The sequence below is a fragment of the Seriola aureovittata genome, chromosome 6 (genome assembly GCF_021018895.1).
Source record: "Seriola aureovittata isolate HTS-2021-v1 ecotype China chromosome 6, ASM2101889v1, whole genome shotgun sequence".
Taxonomy (NCBI): Eukaryota; Metazoa; Chordata; class Actinopteri; order Carangiformes; family Carangidae; genus Seriola; species Seriola aureovittata.
In genome coordinates, this window is record NC_079369.1 from 29,125,806 (window position 1) to 29,148,524 (window position 22,719).

The 22,719-nt window shown below is 41.4% G+C and overlaps 1 protein-coding gene across 1 annotated transcript; it reads left to right on the forward strand.

The window, feature by feature from the left end:
* On the forward strand, positions 1-22,176 carry b4galt6 (UDP-Gal:betaGlcNAc beta 1,4- galactosyltransferase, polypeptide 6). The gene is made up of 9 exons (XM_056378215.1): positions 1-762; positions 8,320-8,436; positions 10,833-10,946; positions 11,785-11,909; positions 11,998-12,114; positions 12,389-12,576; positions 12,778-12,900; positions 13,920-14,021; positions 15,452-22,176. Exons 1-9 carry the CDS (start codon positions 648-650, stop codon positions 15,597-15,599), a joined length of 1,149 nt encoding a protein of 382 aa, XP_056234190.1. The 5' UTR covers positions 1-647; the 3' UTR covers positions 15,600-22,176.
* The last annotated feature ends 543 nt before the right edge of the window (positions 22,177-22,719 follow it).

Below are 22,719 nucleotides of genomic sequence, written 5' to 3' on the forward strand. Positions count from 1 at the left end.
ACCGGAAACGGTGTCTGCAGTGCTAGCAGAAAATGAAGAGGAGGCAGACCTGATCTCTTCTGTGGAGTCTATTCCTCACATATCCCTGCACGTATGTGTGTTGAATGTGTGAAATCAGTGTGGAGACACTCGGTGGTATGACTGGACTCCAGAGAGCGCGCTTTGATGAAGTAGTGCGCTGACTGTGGGAAACGTCGCACCGGCCGCCAGTAGACTGTGGGAAAACTGAGCGGTCCTGCCCCCTTCAGTGACCAACCTTCAGTGCTAGCGATAAAAGCCTCGCTGGCGACACAGTAACCATGGAAGACTACCATGAGTATCCTTAAGTATTGTTACCGCTGAGCTCTTGGCCCGTAGTGTTACGGTTTCAATATGCCCGACCGGCAGTGCTCCATGAGGCTCGCAGTTGCCTGATATTAACGTTATAGGCCTGCTTTTTCCATCTGGAAAGTTCTTGGCAGGGGAAAGCAGGCCAGCTAGCGCCGCTAGCGTTAGCCTTTTCCGCGCTGCGGCTCTGGGCTTTTCCAGTGCGGGGTTTTCCATGACCACACCATTGACATTGTTGTCTATCAATTCGAGGACGTTTTAACTCCAAGAAGTATTTTATGGGATTCATATCGGCGAAGGAGAAGCGGGCCTAAGCCAAAATGGTGAACTGGAGGCGACTGCTGCGAATGTCCAACCGATCGTTTCTGGCCTTCATATTCTTCTTCTCCATGTCCACCACTTGTCTCTACTTCATTTATGTGGCTCCTGGAATAGGTAAGTAAACAGAGGTTTACACTAAACGGCTTGCAAGGCAACAGATAATGTTATTATGTCTGGATTATATGCTGCAGTCCAACAAGCTCCCGCTGCTGTCACAGTCCACGCTAACGTTAAAAGCCTTAGCTAACAGGCTAATTAGCCCACAATGAAAGGTCCACCCCAGGCCATAATGTCCAGCTGGCCCTCGCTGTGTAGCGATGTTACACACCAAATTGCGTCTCCCAATGGCAGTGGATTGAAAGATTGCCTGGATATTTTTCCCTTATGTTGTATTTATGGATGCTATGCATTTAGCTAGCGTTTGACAGCAGACTTGTGAATGAATGGACTGTGGGCATCACTCCTAATGTTGTGTGGGGTTCTACCCAAGCGATCAGGATCTACACCAACATGGGCAAATTCAGCTATATGACTGGTTTACATGTAGTGAAGAGTGGGTCAGATGTTCAAATATTCCCCATCTCATGCTAAGAATGTACACCAGAGTTTTTCAGTTTCTGAAAGAATAGTATAGTAATCATTGGTTCCTGAACTCTGAACAGTCTTGTCTCAGTGTGTATTGTAATTGCTACAATATACACTGGTCGTATGTAAGTAACCTCATAATGTCATGTGTATGTTATGCAATGTTGGGATGGTTACTATTGAAATGTAATACATTAATAGGCTACAGATTACTCTGTTATAAGTAATGTAACAGCTTTAATTACTTAAAGGAATGTAACTCATTACATTTGATTACTATTTGTTTACTTTTCATTACCTCTAATTTAGTCTGTTGGCACTCTGTTTTCATATGAACCTGGATATGTCATTAGGTTCTGACATTTCTACAAACAGCTGAATGAAGTTAGTGTTATTAGACCTCATACCTGTCACCTGTCTGACCTGTGTGGTCCACAGGTATGTCATTAGAAGACTTTCCTGTTATATTCTGCATATCAGCTTTTTACAGAAAAGAATATATTCAGATGGAACTCCTTTATAATCACCAACATTTTCATTAATAACTTTAATTTAATTACAATAATTTTTTTCTCTGTGAATTTAACAGATTAGTTACATGTATTTTGTAATTTAATTATGCAATCCTGTTGTTATTATGTGTAACCAGTTTCTCCCTAACACTGATGATATGATAGTTGACAAGATCCTGTTCTTGATGTACAGTACAGTAAAACCCTGATGCTGGAGCAAACGGATGTCTACAGAGGTCTTCACTACAACAACTTGACAAACCTGACAAATCCAAGATATCTTTTTGTTATTTGGCTCCACTGAGCCCAACAGTCGATCCTGATAACCAGTACTATGAAGTTGGTTATCACCTGGTTCAGTTAACTTTGGGTTTACCTGTCCAGCTACAAGCGCATTCATGTGAAAGAGGAATAGTTTTTAACTACAAACAACATTGTCAGAACCATGAATAAAGTATTAATATGATATGAGACAAAAACGCTGATACCTGCAGGTAAATTCAGTTATAGTGACGTCATAAAGTGAATTTCAACAAAGTGAAATGTAAACAATATGATCACATGACAAGAATAAAAAAGAAACAAATAATTTCCAATGAACAAAGTCAGACTGAGGATATACTCTAAATAAGAACATGATTTATCATGAAGTTTCTTCTTTGACTACCTGACTGAAATCTTCTTTTATGATGATGATAAATATTTCAGTGTGTGGATCATTTTTGGGTTAGTTTTTATTCCTGTTGTGGTCACAGAGTCTCCTCATGTTATTCTGAACTGCAGTGACGATGAAGAGAGTAAAAGCTTCATCACTGTTAGAAATCCTGTCGGATTAAAGAAGCTGTGTTCAGTTCAAATGAAGCTAGAAAAGTCATTGTGTGGTTATTTAGTGTGACAAACTCTTATCTGTTTGTTAGAAGCTCTGTTTTAAAAGCAGAGTGAAAACATGGAAAGACTCAAAAAGCAAAACATCGACTGATCTATACGCATATCTACTAATCTTCATTATTGATCTATTTATTGTAAACTCTTTTTACCCTGTTGTTGGATCCTGTAGAAATGATGACTCAATTTTTCCACTGATCTGATTGGTCAGTTTGGCTATTGACAGGTTTTGATCTGATCCTCTGAAGTTAACCTGCTCTGGAGCCGGTTAGGAGTTCAGGATCAGTTACCATGGTGATTTACCCCAGTATCAAGTGAACCACCATCATAACCTCAGATCCTGCATCATATCCTACAGACCTCTGGTCTCATTCACACCTGCAGCTTGAAAGCTGATCATGTATATGATTGATAATACACACTTTTACTGATGATCAATTGTGGTGTTTCTTGAGAGGAGAGGAAGTTCAGGGAAATTTACTGTAGACTTGTGTTAGCCTAGGGTCCAGCAGCATGATTGTAGACAGGGTGGTTTGTGTTCTAGATCTAGTACTGTAGGTTGTAGTAGTTGGTTGTTGTTTTGTTGTGCTGAATTACATCATACATTAAATACAAGGTGTTCATGTAATGAAGAATGTTATGAAGTATTATTTCAGAAGGCCAGGTACTGAAGCTGCTGCTGGATTATGGCAGAAAGACTTCGGAACTCATGAACACAGATGACACCTTGTACAGTGGGCGGCTGTGGCTCAGGAGGTAGAGCAGGTTGTCCACAAATCAGAAGATCGGTGGTTCGATCTCCTGCTCCTCCAGAGTGCATGTTTAAATTAACCCTGTTCCTGTGTGTGCGAATGGGTGAATGTGGCAAGTATTGGAAAGTGCTTTGAGTGGTCAATAAGACTAGAAAAGTGCTATATAAATGCAGGCCATTTACATATCAGGGCTCCACACTACCTTTTCCACTGGCAGCACATGATGTGGTCACACCTTTTGTACCTTTAGTATCACACATTGCTGTTTCTCTTAAGAATATAGAGATAATACTTTTTCTGCTATAGCAACCCATGTCCAGTTCATTTAATATTGTCACACTAGTGGATTCAATAGACCCCATATCAATGGCAGCCACCTTGGTTGTAAATGAAAGTGCTTCAGTCACTCCTCTGTCAGTCATCAAATCCCACCCATCTGTGATAAACGGTTGTGATTTGGCCCGAGCTGTTTCAGTGCAGATGGAAATCTCTCTGAATGGGAGGGGGGCATACCCCTCTGAACTAGTTAGAAACTGCACTGGTTAGAAATTTTGTCTGACTTTCACCTGCGCTGCTGAACGTCACCAGGTCACACAGCATTAAAAGCTCTGTGACCACAGAACTTTGTCCTGATTGTTTCAAGGCTTCACTGACACACATGATGTGTTCTGTGTGATTTATTATTATTTTATTAAGAACTTCATTATCTCCTGTGGTTCTCTGCATTGTACTAGATCTGCTCCTCTGGCTCATCTCAAAAGCTCATCTTTTACATATGGCCACCAACACTAACGTTTTCATTTCCTGCAGAAAGCAGTAGAAACAATTTTAGTGAAAGAGAAGTAATGTTCCTATACTTTATTTGTAACAGAAATACTGCAATGGACAGCTTCTAAAATACAACTTGAAGTTTCTGTATAAATTCTAATAGTGTCTGTAGGACAGTTAGTTTTTAAACTGTGTTATCTAGTGACCAAGATTTGGCTCCTCTGTTCTTAGTGTCATTTTGATTAACTTGTTAATTCTTTGCAGTGTAATGTAATTTCCAGTGTGGCTGGGGTATTTGTGTCAGATCACAGCTGATGTGGCACCTTTGTTTCATAATAATAATAATAACACCGCAGTACATATGGAAAAACATGATACAGTCCACTCATAGCTCAGAGCAACAGGCTGTTACCACCTGATAATCAATCATTTTGGGAATGTGTTAACAGCTATGTTGAAACACTTATGAGAGTGCAGGTAGGGTTGCAAAGGGGTGGAAAATGTCCGGTAAATTTCCGGAAAGTTTCCGGTAAATTTCCATGGGAAGTTAAGCATGGGAATTTTGGAAATATTCCATATTGGAAACTTTCCATGGGAGTAATGGGAATTAATGGGAATTTAGGGGAACTAACTGGGAATATATTATATCCATAGTCATAAGGAAACATCCATACAAAATGTTTTCAACAGATATTTCAACAGATTTATTTGTAAGTAAAACAGAACACATTTTAATTACTTGTGTCATGGATGAACAAAAACAGGAATGTTGGGTTCAATATTACCCATCTCCCAACCCCACTCATTCAAAAATGCATCCCCCCATCCAAAAATCTCCACAAAGTCCCATTCAAAATGTTAAATGAAAAAAGCCACTCTCCCTCCAAAACGTCCTATTAAACATGGAAATCTCAAGCAATCCTCTGCATTTTTGCTCAGTCATAGGCTCTTCCTGGGCCTCACCAACATCCAACAACATGTCCACTTCCTCAACATCCAGCTCTGAGTCTTCCTCTTCAGTGTCACTTTCCCGCCTTGTTGGGAATGGCTCTGTGTCAGGCTCAAAGAGCCTTAGGTTTGCCGGAATGCCAACCAGCTTTTTTTCGTGTGGTCTCGTCGATTGAGGAATGGCATGGATATTCAAGTGTATTTGAATGGCATCTGTTTGTTTAAGTCAAGACTATGCTAAAATATACTTTCCTCAACTATATTTATGTTCCCTATGAAGAGCCAACCTTCAATTTTGAAAATTCCCAGTTTATTCCTGGTTATTTCCCATAATTCCCATTAATTCCATTAAATTCCCATGGAAAGTTTCCATTTATGAAAATTCCCGGAATTTTGCAACCTTAAGTGCAGGTAAGGAGAGACAGTAAATAATAAGTACTGCTTTAAATCTATATGTGAGGGGCACCACAACAGCCCAATGATACAAATACTTACAGAAAATGCAACCACATGAAATTTTATCTCTCAAAAAATGTTCACATATGCATCCACTGTGGTTGCAGTCTGGAGCCCTGCATGTGTACTCACTGCAGATTAGTTATTTGAGAAATATTTCTATGAAAAATATTCTATGAGGTAAAAATATAAATGATCACTTCTTTTGTGTATGAACTCTTCGCTTGGTTGATTGGGATTTGAAAGAGTCAACAGTTTAGCCATGGCTTGGTCCTGACTACTGGTGAGAAATACGCTGTATTTTGACCTTTTCTCCCTTTCTACATACATGCGTGAATCCACAGATCTAAATTATTGACAGCATCCATGATGTCTGACTGTAGAGATGCGGATGAGTGACAAATAAAAGGAAGAATCTGAATAAATGAGTGGAGGAGCGTAATAAAATTTAGATGACTCCACGCAGAACTTGAAGCTGCTCCATGCAGGCGCAGCACCTCAATAAGACTGTTTATGTTGGTTGTTGTCACCATCTGTACATGCACGCTTTTTGAAATTGCAGGAAGTTCATGTATGTAGTTGGTTATAGTGCAGGTAATTGTGTGCAAATTACATTACAGGAAAGTTTTTTTTCTTGACTGTGTGTGAATCAACAGCTGGAGTGAGTATGACTGTGGCTGCAGGTCTCCTCTTAATGTTAGCTCAGTGCAGGTCTCATCTCTGGATGTTAGCTTGATGCAGGTCTCTGAATGTTAGCTTGGTGCAGATCTCATGTCTGGATGTTAGCTTGATGCAGGTCTCTGAATGTTAGCTTGGTACAGGTCTCCTCTCTGAGACTGAGATTCCATTCTGAATGTTAGCTCGGTAAGGTCTTTGAATTTAAGCTTGGTACAGGTCTCCTCTCTGAATGTTAGCTTGGGTTAGGTTTAGGTCTCCTCTCTGAATTGTAGCTTGGTGCAGGTCGTCTCTCTAAATGTTAGCTTGGTGTAGGTCTCCTCTCTGAATGTCATCTTGGTACAGGTCTCCTCTCTGAATGTCATCTTGGTACAGGTCTCCTCTCTGAATGTTAGCTTGGTGTAGGTCTCCTCTTCGAAAGTTAACTAGGTGCAGGTCTCCTCTCTGAATATAAGCTTGGTACAGGTCTCAGATGGTTTGTAACCTGTTGTATTTTCCTTGGTTTTCTGTGCAGTGTGCTTCTAACAGGCCTGTGTGGATTATCAGTCAGTCTGGGATTCAACATCCAGCTGAGAATTTAAATTGAGGACTCAGAACCATCAGTTCATTCTTTGCGTGTTCTGCCTTCCCTGTGACAAACCAGAGTAAAGATTGATAAGTGTTTTAAGTAGCAGATACAGAAGAGAATATATAATCCTGGATAACCCTGTTTTGATTTCAGGGACTGTGACAAACATTTTACTGAAGTTCACACGCTCAGTATTTGTGTTTATCAGCAGGAGCATCATCTGCTTTGACCTGCATGCCTTTACTCTTTCACCCGCTCACCAACCAGGACTGCCTGGCAGCTCTGTGATAAGACTTTATCATCCCCAAACACCGTTATGTTTACACACTGAAATCCTCTGACCAATAGGAAGAGTGACACTAGGGTTTTGTAATGTGATGATATATATACAGTATATATACTAAAATGTTACAGTGGCAAGAACAAGTGAGTGAAGCTTTGGAGTCACCTGCATTTTGTTATTAATTTGTCTTAAAATATGATCAGATATTCATCAAAATTACAGTCAACAGCTATTATCTATTTGAACTAATAATACATAAATCATAATGTTGTTCTTGTCTAAACATCATTCAAACATTAGACCCTTGTACTGATCAAAAAACCTGCTAACATCTGTCTTCTGTCATCAGTGTGACTCCCAGATCACATGACACCCAGGTCACAGTAGTAGTAGACTGTAGTCACAGGTATTTATGTTTTACAGTTTACATGTTCAGTTCATTTTGTTGCTTTTTTGATCTTGCTTTGTGTAATTTCATACATATTTGACATACTGGTTAACTTGTGAGTGTTTTCTAATGGGTTAGAATAGGGGCTGGTTCAGGGGCTTTTTGTCTTTGAGACAAATTTTAATTGTAAACAGAGTTCTGTACAAGCATCAACCTCTGGACAATGAAGCCAACACTGAAGGGACAAAAACTGGCTGCAACAGTGATTCCATCCCCATAGACTCCCATGTTAAAATGTCCAATTTAACAGCAGAAATAAACATGTTTAAAGCCTGGTACAAAAACAGTTTTGGTCTCTACAGCAAATGTTCTCCTTCATGACAACTCTGTTCAAGTCATCTGATTACATTTTACTAAGACTTAAAGTTATGTAGAATTTAGGGCGTGGCCTCTTTGAGTGTCAGTCTCAGCTCCAGACACCCCCCACCTCTTGCCCATTTCTGGATTAGCTAGGAGTTAGGGGTGGAGTCGGACACTGCCAAGATGGCGACGGTGGGGCAGCTTACTCTGAGCTTCAGAAACCTGTGGGAGACATCACAGAGGCTGCGGCCATCTTTATTTACAGTCTATGGTTGTCTGTGTTGCAGTAGCCTTGAAAACATCAAAGTTGTTGACACACCAGGTGACACCATGTGACATCATTCTCAGTCTGTCATGGGACCTTTGGTTTGTGCTCGCTGCGGCTTGAGAATCAGTTGTGGTGTTGTACAGTAAGTGAGGATAGCTGTGTCTACATGAAGCAATTGTAATGCAATAAGAGACTAACATCATTTCTCCTGTCTGTCTGTCAGCCAACACATACTTCTTCATGGTGCAGGCTCAGGGCATCATGTTGAGAGACAACGTCAGAACCATCGGCCAGATGATCCGACTGTACACCAACAAGAACAGTACACTCAACGGGACAGGTGAGTCATATACATATTGAACCACTGAATCCTCCTGCTCAAAGCCCACATAGTCTACAAGTAAACTCAGAGCCCATGTGGTCTACATGAAGGGCTGCCGTGATTAGTCGCCATTATCGACTACGTCGACTAGGAAAAAGCATCAACGTCAATGTTTTAAGTCAACAAATCGTTTCCCATACATTAATTTATTCGTGGGGGCTGCCATATATTTATTTTCTATTTATCATTTATGGTTGCACTGCCTCTCTGTCTTCTGCTCTGCTCTCTCTGTTCCCTGGGAGAGCCGGTGCTGCAGGTGCACAGTGCATACACGCACGCGCACACACACACACACACACACACACACACACACACACACACACACACACACACACACACACACACACACACACACACAAAGTAAAGTAAAGTAAAGTAAAGTGAGACGAACTAAATCAATCAATTCTAGTCCTGTTCTGAATTTATTCTTTTAAAAAAAGAACCATTGATAGTGTGACCTTCCACCAGACATTTCTGCAAAAACAAAGAAACAAAAAAAAACTACACGATGGGATGTAATGTTAATTTAGGGAAACTTTTCAAGAAGCTGGGTGTGCTTGGATGTAAAAGAGATAATATCCATCTGTAGGGTTGAAAGGTGGCAACTGGTTTGGTTTTACTTGACATTACATTATTCACAGCACTTTGAGGACATAACATGAACGAAAATATCAATATCAAATCCACCGAGTACCAAGAAAACAAGTACTAGAATCATTTTATTTTCAAATACGGGACGATCCCGTACTATATGGGATGGCTTGCAACCCTATTCACCTGTTTGAAGAGGCGGAAAATCCAGCACGTTCGTGTTCTTCTTCTTCGGCAAATTTTGAATGGCTCTGCCTGATGCATGGATTACAATACAGTGCCACTACATTGCTGTAGGGGCGTACAGCAGCAATTGCAGTTACAAACGTCAAATCCACCGGGTGCAGAGAAAACAAGTGGGCCTACTAGAATTTTGTCGGGAGGCGGCATGAAATTTGACGGCGGCGACGGAAGGTCCGCCTCCCAATCATATAGTCATATAGTCGTCTGCTGCTGCCTTAGAATTTACACTGAATAAGTATTTGATAAAATAATCGATAGATTAATCATTAGAAAATCGTTATTTGCAGCCCTATCTCCATGAAAACTCAGAGCCCACGTGGTCTATATGTAAACTCAGAAACTCTTAAGTTTATTGAAGAACAACCCAACATCCTGTTTTAACTTCAACCTTTCACAATAAATCAAATAATGCATCAAAACCCTGACTCACAACTGTTCACAATTACTGTTTTTCTCTGTTGCATATTCCATCCTGTCCACACTGCTGACAGTGGATCACTACAGATCAGTAGGTAGATACCTGCTGTGTTCGTGCCATACAACCATAATAAACAAGGATAGAAACCACCAGATACATAGATCAGATTGAGAGGGAAGAGAAAGAGGTTTGGGTTAGTGCAGGTTCACACAACTCCGGATAAACAGAATTAGAACACACATTAGAACGTTAGATATGAAGTTATAAATATGAAGTACACAGACAGCAGAATGTACTTTACTGTCCTGAAGTCTAACAGATGAAACATGAGCAGTGCAAAGTTCAGTAGTTCAGTGAAACCTCCCTCCACCCAACTTCCACCCTACTACACACTCACATCCTTCATCTGCCCTCGATCCAAATCCTTGTAACAGTCTTCAGGTGTTGGAGTCTGGTCTGTCTATGTCACACTGGTCTCTTGATACTCCAGTGACTCCTCAACCAGGTGCCTGGAGCTCACAGTGCTAGTTATCGCCCCCGAGTGTAAACAGAGGAACACAGAGAAAATTGCCACAAAGTAAACAGAGTCATTGTCTATCAATGAGTAGTAAAACTCAACAACTAACTTTACAAATAAGAGAAATACATAAAATGACAGAAACAGCTGCCTGAGATGATTAGACTGGGGGAGGGGCATGATGATAGCTCGTAGTTCTGGTTTCAGGGTTGGTCAGATCTGATGTAAAGAACATGGTGACTGGGAACAGGGTCAGTAGTGGGTGTAGTAAAGTGACTGTACATGTATGGAAGCATGGTTCAGTCAGGAGAGAAATATACTATGAAAATATACTTTTAACATCTACACACAGTGAAGTAAAGGTGCTGCAGTATAAGTTTAAATCTGGGTATGATGATGAACGGGTAGACTCTGAGCTTCACTGGTCCAACAAGCTCATAACATGGATCAATTTGATAGTATGAAGAGACAACATTTATTAGGAGTCTTGATAAAATAACAGATCGCTTAAAATACAAAAGCCTGTAGTTTGAAGACATTAAACTGGTGCATTGCTGTCAATGATGCTGGATGTGTTTGCTGCAGACTATCCTGATGGCAGTAACTCCAGTGAATACCTGGTCCAGCCAACTACATATCTTCCAGAGAACTTCACCTATGCCCAGAACCTGCCCTGCCCAGAGCGATTACCTTCTATGAGTGAGTAGACTGATTCCTACCACCAGTGTGTCTTTATATAATATAATATAATATAATCATTATATTTATTATTTATTTTACCATTCATTTAAGCTCTTTATTTAAGCCTTTACTGCAGTGGAAGCCTTGCTGGTTCATTGTTTAGTCCAAGCTGCTGCAAACACCTTAATCAAATCAGCCTTATGTTTCCAGATGAAGGTGGTCATTGTGAATAAAGCCCCTTGGCATTCACACCTGGGTCACATGACTTTGCAGTGGACACAGGTATTTGGCTCTGGCCCCGATCGGCTTTAATGTAAATACAACATCTAGGTGAACATGCTAAGTTTCACTCCTTTTCCTGCCGAGCACACCTGTCACCTGTCCAGCACCGTGCTGTTAAACCAGAACACCTCAGCTACACTTTCCTCTGAGAGTGAACTAGAGCCCCAGTTGCACAGCAGCTAACAGCTCACTCTGTGCTCTGTTAGTGCATGTGATGACATCACTCCTTGCAGCTGTGTGTGAACAGAAAGACAAACTTGCAGTGTTGGTGACAAACAGCGACAAACTGACAGTGGAAAAGGGGTCAATCCGCTTTTATTAGCTGGTTTACCCACGTTTAAAAAACCTGCTCATACCTGATAATATTGGTGTAAAAAGGGTATTAATATTAAACAGAAGACTGTTCTTTAATTAAGATTTTCACCCCAAAATCATTAACAGCTAAAGAACTCACCAAATACACAAAAGCCTAAAGGAGGCCTTTGTTTTGTGTCCCGCAGTTGTTGTTGTTGATGTGTGTGTTGTTGTTGATGGTGATGTGTGTGTTGATGTTGTTGATGTGTGTGATCCACAGAGGGCCTTATCGAAGTGAACATGACAGAAATCCCCATGGAGGAGATTGAACTGAAGTTCTCCAAGTTCTTTGACATTGAGTTTGGAGGCCATTGGAAACCAAAGGACTGCAGACCTCGCTGGAAGGTCGGGCTTCACCTGGTGTTCAGAGTAATGTTAGTCAGAACATGATGGGTGTGGTCAGTCGAGTCTTACTCCAGTGTGTCCTCTGCAGGTAGCCATCCTGATTCCTTTTAGAAACCGCCATGAACATCTCCCCATCCTCTTCCAACACCTCATCCCCATGCTGCAGAGACAACGGCTGCAGTTCGCCTTCTACGTCATCGAACAGGTTGTGTGTGTGTGTGTGTGTGTGTGTGTGTGTGTGTGTGTGTGTGTGTGTGGTGTGTGTGTGTGTGTGTGTGTGTGTGTGTGTGTGTGTGTGTGTGCGCTGCAGTGATGGTGAATATTCAGCTGAATGAAACTGTTCTGATGCTTTGTGGATTATAAATAAAGGTTGAAAAGCCTTATGGGTACTGAAGTCCCTCACATTAAACAAGGCTTCATATTATTTACCTGTAGCTGCAACAGGCTTATTTAGTGTGTGCGTGCGTTTGTGTGTTCAGAGTGGGAGTCAGCCCTTTAACAGAGCCATGCTGTTTAACGTGGGGTTCATGGAGGCCATGAAGGACCTGGACTGGGACTGCTTGATCTTCCACGACGTGGACCACATCCCTGAGAATGACCGAAACTACTATGGCTGCGGTCAGATGCCACGCCACTTCGCCGCCAAGCTTGACAAATACATGTACATGTGAGTGTTGTCAACTGCACACATTTTATATAATTGTTTATAAATATATAGATTTATATTTGAGAATATATAAAACACCTAAAGGTAAATGAAATATAGGTGTAATGTTGAACAAGTGAACATTTTCTTGTGTATTTTCTCACATGTGGGTCTTAATCAAGATCATTTAGACCTGAATGTGACAGACCGTGTTGTCTTCAGTCTTCCATACAGTGAATTCTTTGGCGGTGTAAGTGGACTCACTGTGGAGCAGTTCCGCAAGATCAATGGCTTTCCCAATGCATTCTGGGGCTGGGGAGGAGAGGACGATGACTTGTGGAACAGGTTAGTGTACAAAAAGAGTCCACAGTTGCTGACCCTTTCATGTAGTTACTCAGATGGTGCTGGGGAGACTTCACCATGTAAACCAGAGAAGGAAACTGCAGCTTCATCTCCTTGATGTAAACTAAAGGTAGAAAATTGAAAGAAAGATCATGGTGGTCAGGAGGTTCAACTTCAGTATCACTAACACCCTAATGTTGCTGTAAATCCATCATGGTGGCAATGTTGATGCAACCTATGCAGAGTCTGTATATAAGTCTATGAATCTCCCACCCCAGTTTGAAGACACTTGCTGTTTCTGAATGCACTATAAAAGCAGTATGTACACAGGCTGCCTGTGGGGTCCATGTTTACCGGCTGAGGTTACCTGCACAGGTGTCTGCAGGGCTTAAAGTATGCCGGCACCATAACACTGTGAGAGAAAAATGAAAAGTCAATACACTTGGGAAATTTGTTGTGGATGCAGTTTATCATGTTCGAGGTAATAAAGCTCACCTACCAATGGTATGAGAGGAACACAGCTCTCGCTCTCAAACTAACCAGACACTGAACCTAACCAACCCAACCAATCAGAAGCAGAGCAGGGCGGGTCTTGGCAACACTGGCAGTTCTTTAAGCACAGAAAGCAACATTTCAGGCTCAGGATTTTTTTTTTTTTTACTTTAAGCCCTGTGTTTGTGCATCATCACTGACAACATCATAGTGAGACACAGATATTTGCAAGAAGTAAAGATTTTAATTTCACACCTTCAGATATAGAGGGCGCCCTCTACTGGACATGATGGAGACTAACCAGAGAAGGACTGAGACTCATATAGTCCAGACCAGACCAGGGGTATTCAGTAGACCAGACCAGGGGTCAATAACAATTCAAAGAGGACCAGATTTATTTCACATGCGAACAGTCTGAACAAACAGCTTCAAACCCCCTCTTTCTGTCATGTTACTGTGTCAGTAAATTCAGATGTTTGAGGTTGTCTGTTCATGGTGGTGTTGTGTAACGCAGACTGGTTTCTCCTCAGAGTTCATTACGCTGGTCTGAATGTGACACGGCCAGAGGGAGAGATTGGCAAGTACAAGTCAATTCCTCACCACCACAGAGGAGAGGTGCAGTTCCTCGGGAGGTAAGAACCTGAATGACCTCTCTGTTCTAAAAAAGAACCATGAAGAACCAAGGAGAAGTTCTTTTCTTTTACCTGAACTACATCACTGAGTTTAATCAAACATCCTTTTGTCCATGAGAACTCATCTTAATTAACATGTGCATGGAACTTAACTTAGATCATGACAGTTAAAAGCACAGATAGTGACGAGAACTGATAAGATTTTATTGATACCACAATTCCCTTAATGATTCCTGACCAGTTATCTTTTTAAAACAGTAAACACAAGGTGTTTGTCAGTCACACCTGACACCAGTGCTCCCAGTACAGTCCTCTCCTCTTTAAACCAGTACAGTCCTCTCCACTTTAAACCAGTACAGTCCTTTCCCCTTTAATACTTTCAGTGTGTAGACTGCAGCTTCATTTGACACAGAGCTTTGTAAACTTATAACTACAGGCTGAGACAGTAGGAGAGGAGATGACAGATAGTGACCTTTGTCTGTGTTCTTCACTCGGCTTCACTCAGCAAAATTGTTTATGCAAACTTCAGTATTTGTTTATTTATCGCACGTCATATTGTCATCACAATATTGAACAGTGTCATTTCAAATTTTCCTCATATTGTGGAGGAGCTGAGCTGAGCTCTGGTTTTACATTGCAAACATGAGTCTATTGACTGTGGATTTATTATTATCACCTATACAATTATCACCTGACCAGGTTCAATCAAACAGGCTCCTCCACATTTAGTTCATTTATGAACGTAGTTCATAAAGCTCTGTTTTTACTGTGACTGAACACATGACAGTTCTTATTCACTGAGAGGTGTGTGTCCTGTTGATCAACATTTTAAATTCACTATTCAATCAATAGTCTATGTCAGTCCTTCCTGCATCAGTCCAAAGACCAGATCACTGTCTGGTTTATAATGATGTTCATCATATAAAGTCTGGACTGGTCCACACAGGCTGCTGCTGCTCAGGAGTTTCATTTGCTTCACATACCTGGATGTGGTTGTTTTCTGAGCAGCAGTTTATAAACACTGTCACCTGTTGTTGTTTATCAGATTCATAAACAGCTGTATTTCACTCAGACACAAAGTCACAGAGATAAAGGCCCTGTTCAGACCTGACATTAACATGAGTCTCAGATGATCTCATCACAAGTGGACCACTCTTAAAAAAAAAAACAAACAAAAAAAAAACAAAAAAAAAACACCAGAATTAGATTAATCCACCACAGAAAAGAATCCTCAACAAAGTTTCCTCCTGTGACAGAAGCGACAGTGAGCAGCTGTTTGTTTTAAAGCTTCAGTCTTCAGTATGAACCAGTGGCTCAGAGCCACACACAGTAGTGATGATAATCTACAGCTTGAATGAGCTGAAAGCTGTGGATGGAGAAGTGCAGTGGGATCAGAGCATATACTGACATACCTGTGACTGTGTTTGTAGGTATAAACTGCTGAGGTATTCCAAAGAGCGGCAACACCTGGATGGCCTCAACAACCTCCACTACAGCCCCCACGGCTCCCTCAGCAGCCTCTACAAGAACATCACGGTGGACCTGTACCCTGAGCTCGCCCCCATCACAGACTACTGAAGCCCCATCCCACCCTCCTCCACACCCCTAGCTCACCCAGCTCCCCTCTGGCCTGGCCTAGCGCCCCTCTCAGCTCTCCAGAGGCCTAGTGGTGGGGCGGCAGAGAGGAGGGGGGCCCAGGCAGGGAGGGGTGAAGAGGAGCACCATGTAATGCTGCCAAGAAAACCTAGAGGAAAAAATTAAACCGAAAAAAAGAGGCAGTGGCAAGTCTCTCAAACTGTTGATCGTTTGTGTGTGTGTGTGTGTGTGTGTGTGTGTGTGTGTGTGTGTGTGTGTGTGTGTGTGTGTGTGTGTGTGTGTGTGTGTGTGTGTGTGTGTGTGTGTGTGTGTGTGTGTGTGTGTGTGTGTGTGTGTGTGTGTGTGTGCGTGCGTGCGTGCGTGTGTGTGTGTGTGCGCGCGCGCGTGTGTGTGCGCGCGTGCACGTGTGTGTGCACATGTGTGTGCGTTGCTGCATGTCTTTTTGTCTGTGCCGGCTTAACTACTCCAGGTTGACATGAGTTTGGTTTAGGTTGGAGGGAGCAGCAGCATCTCAAAGCCTTAATGTGGCAGAACCACAGCTCCCTCTGCTCGGCTCCGCACTGCTTCACTTCTGATGTATCACCGTCACCTTACCAACTTTCTACTATCATTTGTTTTATACATATCATTCTGTTGGGCCACAGTGGTCAGCGTTAATATTTGTGACGTACATTTTTTATTTTGATACGTGCTATTTATTTGATCTGAGCGGGATGTTTGAAAAAGCACTCCTGTCTGTGTCACTCGAGTATTTGCTGTTTGTTTTGCTGCACTGCTGCTGAATCCGCATGAACATGTATGTAAATATCGGCCTCTTAAAGCTCGAACACAGAACACAAATATGTAAATATGGGCCTTTAAATGCTCGGGCGTATTACAGTGATATTCCAGTGGGTTTGAATTTTATTTTGGCAGCTACCTTTGTTCTGAGGACTTCATAAGAGTGAGTGTTTCTTCCAGCAGGAAGATCTAACAGTATAGGATGTTTGGCTAAAAAAAAAATCAAAATCTGAAGATTTGACATTATCTTTTGCATGCCTTAATTTATTTTGTTTACCAGACATAAATTATTTCATCAGTTGGAGATGTGTATATTTTTAATTTTGCCTTTTGCTTTGTGTTTTCTTTGAGTTGCACTGTGTGAAAATGTAGAGCTGCTCCTCAGTAAGGGGCGTGACTGAGCCTCCTCCTCTGTACAGGGAGCAGGTCGGCCAGGCAACAGGAGTGTGTCCACATAGCAGGCCTTGCTGCAGGCTCGTGGTCTCATGACTGTACATTTTGTCTCAGATGTTTTTATTTTTACATTTTTTATGATTTTCTAAAGACTTAGTGCTGGACCATGTGATGAAGCTCTTCTTTGTACTGTACCATGTGCTGAAGCATGGCGGTGTGGGCTGGATGCTGTGAGTCTGGACGGTGGTGTTGTGAGTGTGACGGGCCACGATGAGAGAACCGTGGTGTCGGCTGATATCAGCTGAGGCTTCGCTGTTCTTGAATGGCACCAAGTTTCATTTCTGAATCAGTGTAAAGACGGAGATGGATGTTCAAGATGTTCACTGTTTTCCTCTGATGGTGATGTTACATCACAACTCTGGCCATGTTTCATCTTGACCTTGTTTCCATGTTTTAAACATGAGTGGAGCAGATAAATTAACAGAAAATTGATTGTTCATAGATCAATAAGAGCCAAATGTGATCATAAACTGAGGATCAGCCTAAACAATCTAAAGACATCACCTGAATGTTATTGGTGAACCGATCAGTGGAGAAAATGATCAGACAAATGATTGAAGGTTGTGCCTCAACATATCCTACAGTCAGGATATGTGTTGTTGATATCTGCAGTCACACACACACACACACACACACACACACACACACACACACACACAGGGAAGAGTAGATGGAGGGAAACAGGATCCAGGTGTGAAATGGTCAGAGTGATGTTTACTTAATGTTTAGGACACTCAGGCTTTCTCCATGCTAACGCTGCAAACGCTTCTGGGAATGGCTGTTTTAAGGCCACAGTGGATACGACCATCACAACAACCCATCCTACCCCTCCCAGAATCCTTTGCAGCAGCGATGTGAGCAACCTGTGTGTTTACAGTGTTAGTGTTTCTTCAATAGAGTTGACCCTCGACAGTTTCAGGATCAGATGAGAGGAGTTGGTCTGACACTGACAGTCACCTCTGTTAGATGTGGTCTGACCAGGTGACCTTTGAGCTGTGTGGGTGCAGCTGGTGATTCTCTTGTTCTCCACCTTTCTGAGCACCAGACCACATGTTGACATGAGAGGAGAAGTCAGGCTTGTTTACAGGTCAGATTGAGGCTGTTCACTTCAGTGTTACTCATTAATGTTGGAGATCAGCTGGTTAGGGAGTGTATTCAGTGACCCCCCCCTCCATTTCAGTACCTGGGTGACCTGGTCTCTACAGGTCCCACCTGTCCTTCCCTGATCTGACTTGGACAGTATTTACAGTGTAGTTTGAATGACTTAGTGTTTCAGTGAAGTCCACAACAAATAAAACCAGAGGCAGAGAGACTCTGAACTGTGGTCTTTCGTGAGTATCTTCTTCCTCTTTGAGCCAGTGTCTCTAATAGAGCACCAAACCCCAGAAAACTACACTACCCATAATGCAACTCAAAGCATCTTTTGTTAGACCCACTGTGCCTGAGTAAAGCAGATTTCCAGTTTATAACAGGCTTAGTTACAAGGTATAGTCTCCAAGGCCACCCTGATGACATCACTATGACATCATCAGTGTTATTTTGTCCGGCAGAGCCTCAGAAGTGGTGCTGGTAGTTTGACACAGTCACAAACTGACTCCATCTCTTTATTTCCTCTGTCGTTCACTGAGTAGCGTGTAGACATGTGACAGTGTTTCTCGTCAGAGGTCAGTGACAGGGGTCAGGATGTGGAGCATTACATCAGCCTGTTTACTTCAGTATGGATCCTCATGGATCCAAAGCCAAAACTCTGGTCCAGATGTTAAGTACTTATCTCATAAATAAATCTGATCAATTTTCTGGTTAGTTCTCATACTTGGCTCTGAAATGTGGGGTCAGTGGGTCCAGGACCAGCTGAGGGTGGCTCCACCCACCTCCTCAGCCCTTTTTATCAGAAGTATGTGAGAGCGTTCAGATGGCATGTTCACCATTAGACATCTGTTTTCCATTTTGCAGTATTTATTTGTGCCTTGAGCTCTTTTTCTTTTGTCTTTGATTCTAACTGAAGAGATTAAAAATGGTTTTGTTTTACTGAACTTTCAATGTTTGTCCTCTTCATATGAACCACATCCAGTCAGACTGAATCATGTTCATGATAAGGATCTGAAGGTGTCCACATCATGTATAATGATCCACTGTGACTGCCTGCAGATCATGTTCAACAAAAGTGTGGCCCACACTCACACAGCACTGAACTGAGACACGCTTCATGCAGGTCACTTCATCCCTGTTGTCCAACAGAGCCACAACAATCACAAATCCTTCTGTCATCAACAACTATAAACACACAGTGCTGAAGCTGTGAGGCTAATCCACCACAAACTGTCCCCCCTAAACCTGTTCTCCGGCACTGAGTTATCCTGGCCTCACACACACCTGTGAACAAAGATATTTACCTCCACGACCAGCAGGTACACAGGCTTTGCTTTTGTGAACAGTGATACAGGCAGCTTAATGAGGAGTTATGTGATGTGTTCATTCTGGACCCCAGTGTTTGTCATTCTGTGGACGTTTGTAGCAATACAACAGTCTTTTATTTTCCATGTTCATCAATCACTTCTGATAATAATTAGAACCCGACTGATACACCCATAAACAGTGCACCACAGATGTGTGGACGTATGTGCTGGTAGACAGAACAATGTGCATTCAGAAATACCAAAGATGTTTATGTCATTTAGTTGGTGTTGCAGGGTTTGTCCACTAGAGAGCACTAACTGCAGAGCGTCCTGCTCCATACCTCTGGGTCACTTTTCATTAATCCACATTAAAGGTTAAATCCAGGATTTTTGAACCTGGGGTTTTAGGTGTAAATAATTGACAGGGACAAACCTGCGGTCCAGGACTGATCAATAATGATGAATAACAGCTGCTGTGGTGTCATCGAACAGATGTTTCAGGTTAAACAAGGATTTGACTCTTTCACAGAAAGGCCTGTCTCTCTAGGAATCATCTCCATGTTATCAGACACATAATAACAATCTGAACCTGTCAGTGCCAAAAGCAAACACTTTGAGTGGACAAACAGCTGCAGCAGCTGTTTATCAGGTCACTGCTTTTACTCGGTATCGTACCGACCATCCCCATCAGTCATTTACACCCATAAACACCCACGTTCAAATATCCTGTTAGTTTCCTTAATCTCAAAATCAAAATACAGGGAAAAAAAAAACAAAAAACAAACACCAGAACATTTACCAGAGCCACGTCCTGCAGCCTTCATCTGCAGATGGAGACTGATAATAAAATGATGACATCAGTAGAATCAATAAATCAGTAGGGTGGGGCAGCTCCATGTAGGCAGGGCTTGAAATAATTAGAGAGAAAAATTAAAATGTCTGTGATAGTTCTCAAATCATTTCTAACTGTTCAGAGAACTGTTAGTAACACAATAGATGGACTGATGACAGAGGAGTATATCATGTAAATGAAGACGTTAGCAACAGTCCATGTAATTGAAGGTGTTAGCTGTTAGCAAACAGTCCATGTAAATGAAGATGTTAGCTATTAGCTAAAAGTCCATGTAAATGAAGACGTTAGCCGTTAGCTAACAGTCCATATAAATGAAGATGTTAGCTATTAGCTAAAAGTCCATGTAAATGAAGACGTTAGCCGTTAGCTAACAGTCCATATAAATGAAGATGTTAGCTATTAGCTAAAAGTCCATGTAAATGAAGACGTTAGCCGTTAGCTAACAGTCCATATAAATGAAGATGTTAGCTATTAGCTAAAAGTCCATGTAAATGAAGACGTTAGCCATTAGCTAACAGTCCATATAAATGAAGATGTTAGCTATTAGCTAAAAGTCCATTTAAATGAAGATGTTAGCTGTGAACTAACAGTCCATGTAAATAAAAATGTTAGCAATTTGCTAACAGTCCATTTAAATGAAGATGTTAGCTGTTAGTTAACAATCCATATAAATGAAGATGTTAGCAAACAGTCCTGTGTCTCTGTTGTTAACAGTTCATTATGACCTGTTGCATCATAAATATTTAAATTGGCCTATTATTCTTCTTTAAATATAAAAGTAGGCAGGTTAATACATTTTTCATCATATATAAATGCAGCTGATCATCTTTATGTGTTTGTAGCAGTATGTTTGGATTTTACCTGTTACCATCCTCCTGGTCAAACAAAGAGAGCATTTATTTCACAGTAAATGATCCTGGAGGAGCTTCAGGACATGCATCAGAGAGCTGGATATAAAGCTGTCTTGTCTCAGTGGTCATTTTCCTAACACAAAAATTCCTGGAGGCTCAAACATAATTTTCCCACAAACCGCAGTGATAAAACAAACAGGATGTTACCACTCTGTTATTTTAATCCAGGGAGAACCAGGGCATTTAAAAGTGATTATTACCTAAAGTATAAAATACTCAACACAATATGAACACAAATCTAGCTCAGTGGTGTCTAGCTTTGAGTCTGGTAGTTCTTTCTACCCTGGAGCTGTTGTTGGTCTGCAGAGACACATCAGCTGTCGTGCTGCTGTATATGAAGCCAACAAGTAACAAGAATTTATTTAACAGAAATCACAAAGCTCAAAATGTTACACCACAAGGTCCATTAACAGCTGTTCTGGAGCTTTCAGTTTTTATTTAGTGATCTTCTGACTCAGCAAGAATTCATGACAACAGGGCAAACTTCTTCTCAACCCAAATAATGTTTGAATAGAAAAAAAGAACCTCAAATATTTATGTAAAATTAATATTGTTTGATCGTCACATTATCAGTTTCAGTTGTTAAACAACTGAACAAACATCATCTGCCGATGAAGGCCACGAGGTGTGGTTGAGAGCCACGGAAACTTCCCAGTAAGTTGGACTTAGAGCTTCTTCTCTTCCTCAATAATGAACCCTGAAGCTCCATCATACTGGAGAATCGGCTGATATTGATTTTATATTGATCTCAATAAAGACCCATCAGCTCTGCTGTGGTTGGTGTTTTCAGGCCGAACAACTGAGGGCAGAGCCCCTTCATGAAACCTACAATCAAAACAGGAAATGACCCAGGTGTCTTCACCTGTCTGTGTTTGACTACATGACTTCAGTCAGAGTTGATCCTCTGTCTCACACTGACTCATCCTGTCAACATCTTCCTGTAGCACATACTCAGTTCCTTCAGTTTAGTTAACACCCCCCCCCCCCCAGCACAGACACACACAAGCGTCACTGAACTGTTTAACATGGTGAAGCGTCGTTGACAGACCTCCTCAGTCTTTGGTCACAGTATAGAAACAGTCTGAGTCTGTTGTTGAACTGTTGAACTGTTTTTTTTTCTTTGTCAACAGACAAAATAAACACTTCATTGCCATATTCTGAAAACACATCTGATGTTTGTCTCCTTTATTTCCTTGTGCTCAGGACACATTTTCCACAATGCATTAAATCTGATGAACAATAGAACAGACTCAGTTTCTTCACAGTCTTTTCTATGTCCTGATGATGATGATGATGATGATGATGATGAGGAGCAAAAAGAGTAGTAGTAAAAGTATCTTCTTATTTGTGAAACATCTGATAAAGTAGAACTTTTTCTTTCTTCTTTTTCATCAACGTGGCCCTAATACTCTGTTGTACTTCACAACCTACATGAACAGTTTATATTGTGTGTAACAGGACACCAGAACAGGCAAAAGTGGAGGACATTTAATGTGTGTGTTGTCAGAGAAAAAATATATTCTTCAGTCTGTCTCAATTCAGTGTTAAAAGCTGGTTCAGTTTTTTCACAGTCAACAGATCCCATAAAAAACACAACTACAAACACTACAAATAAATAAAGTTTCTTTAAACAATTGTCACCTTTCCTACAGAAGGTGTCACTATAAACAGTTCCCCTGTTGACAGAAGAGGAACAACATAATCCAGAC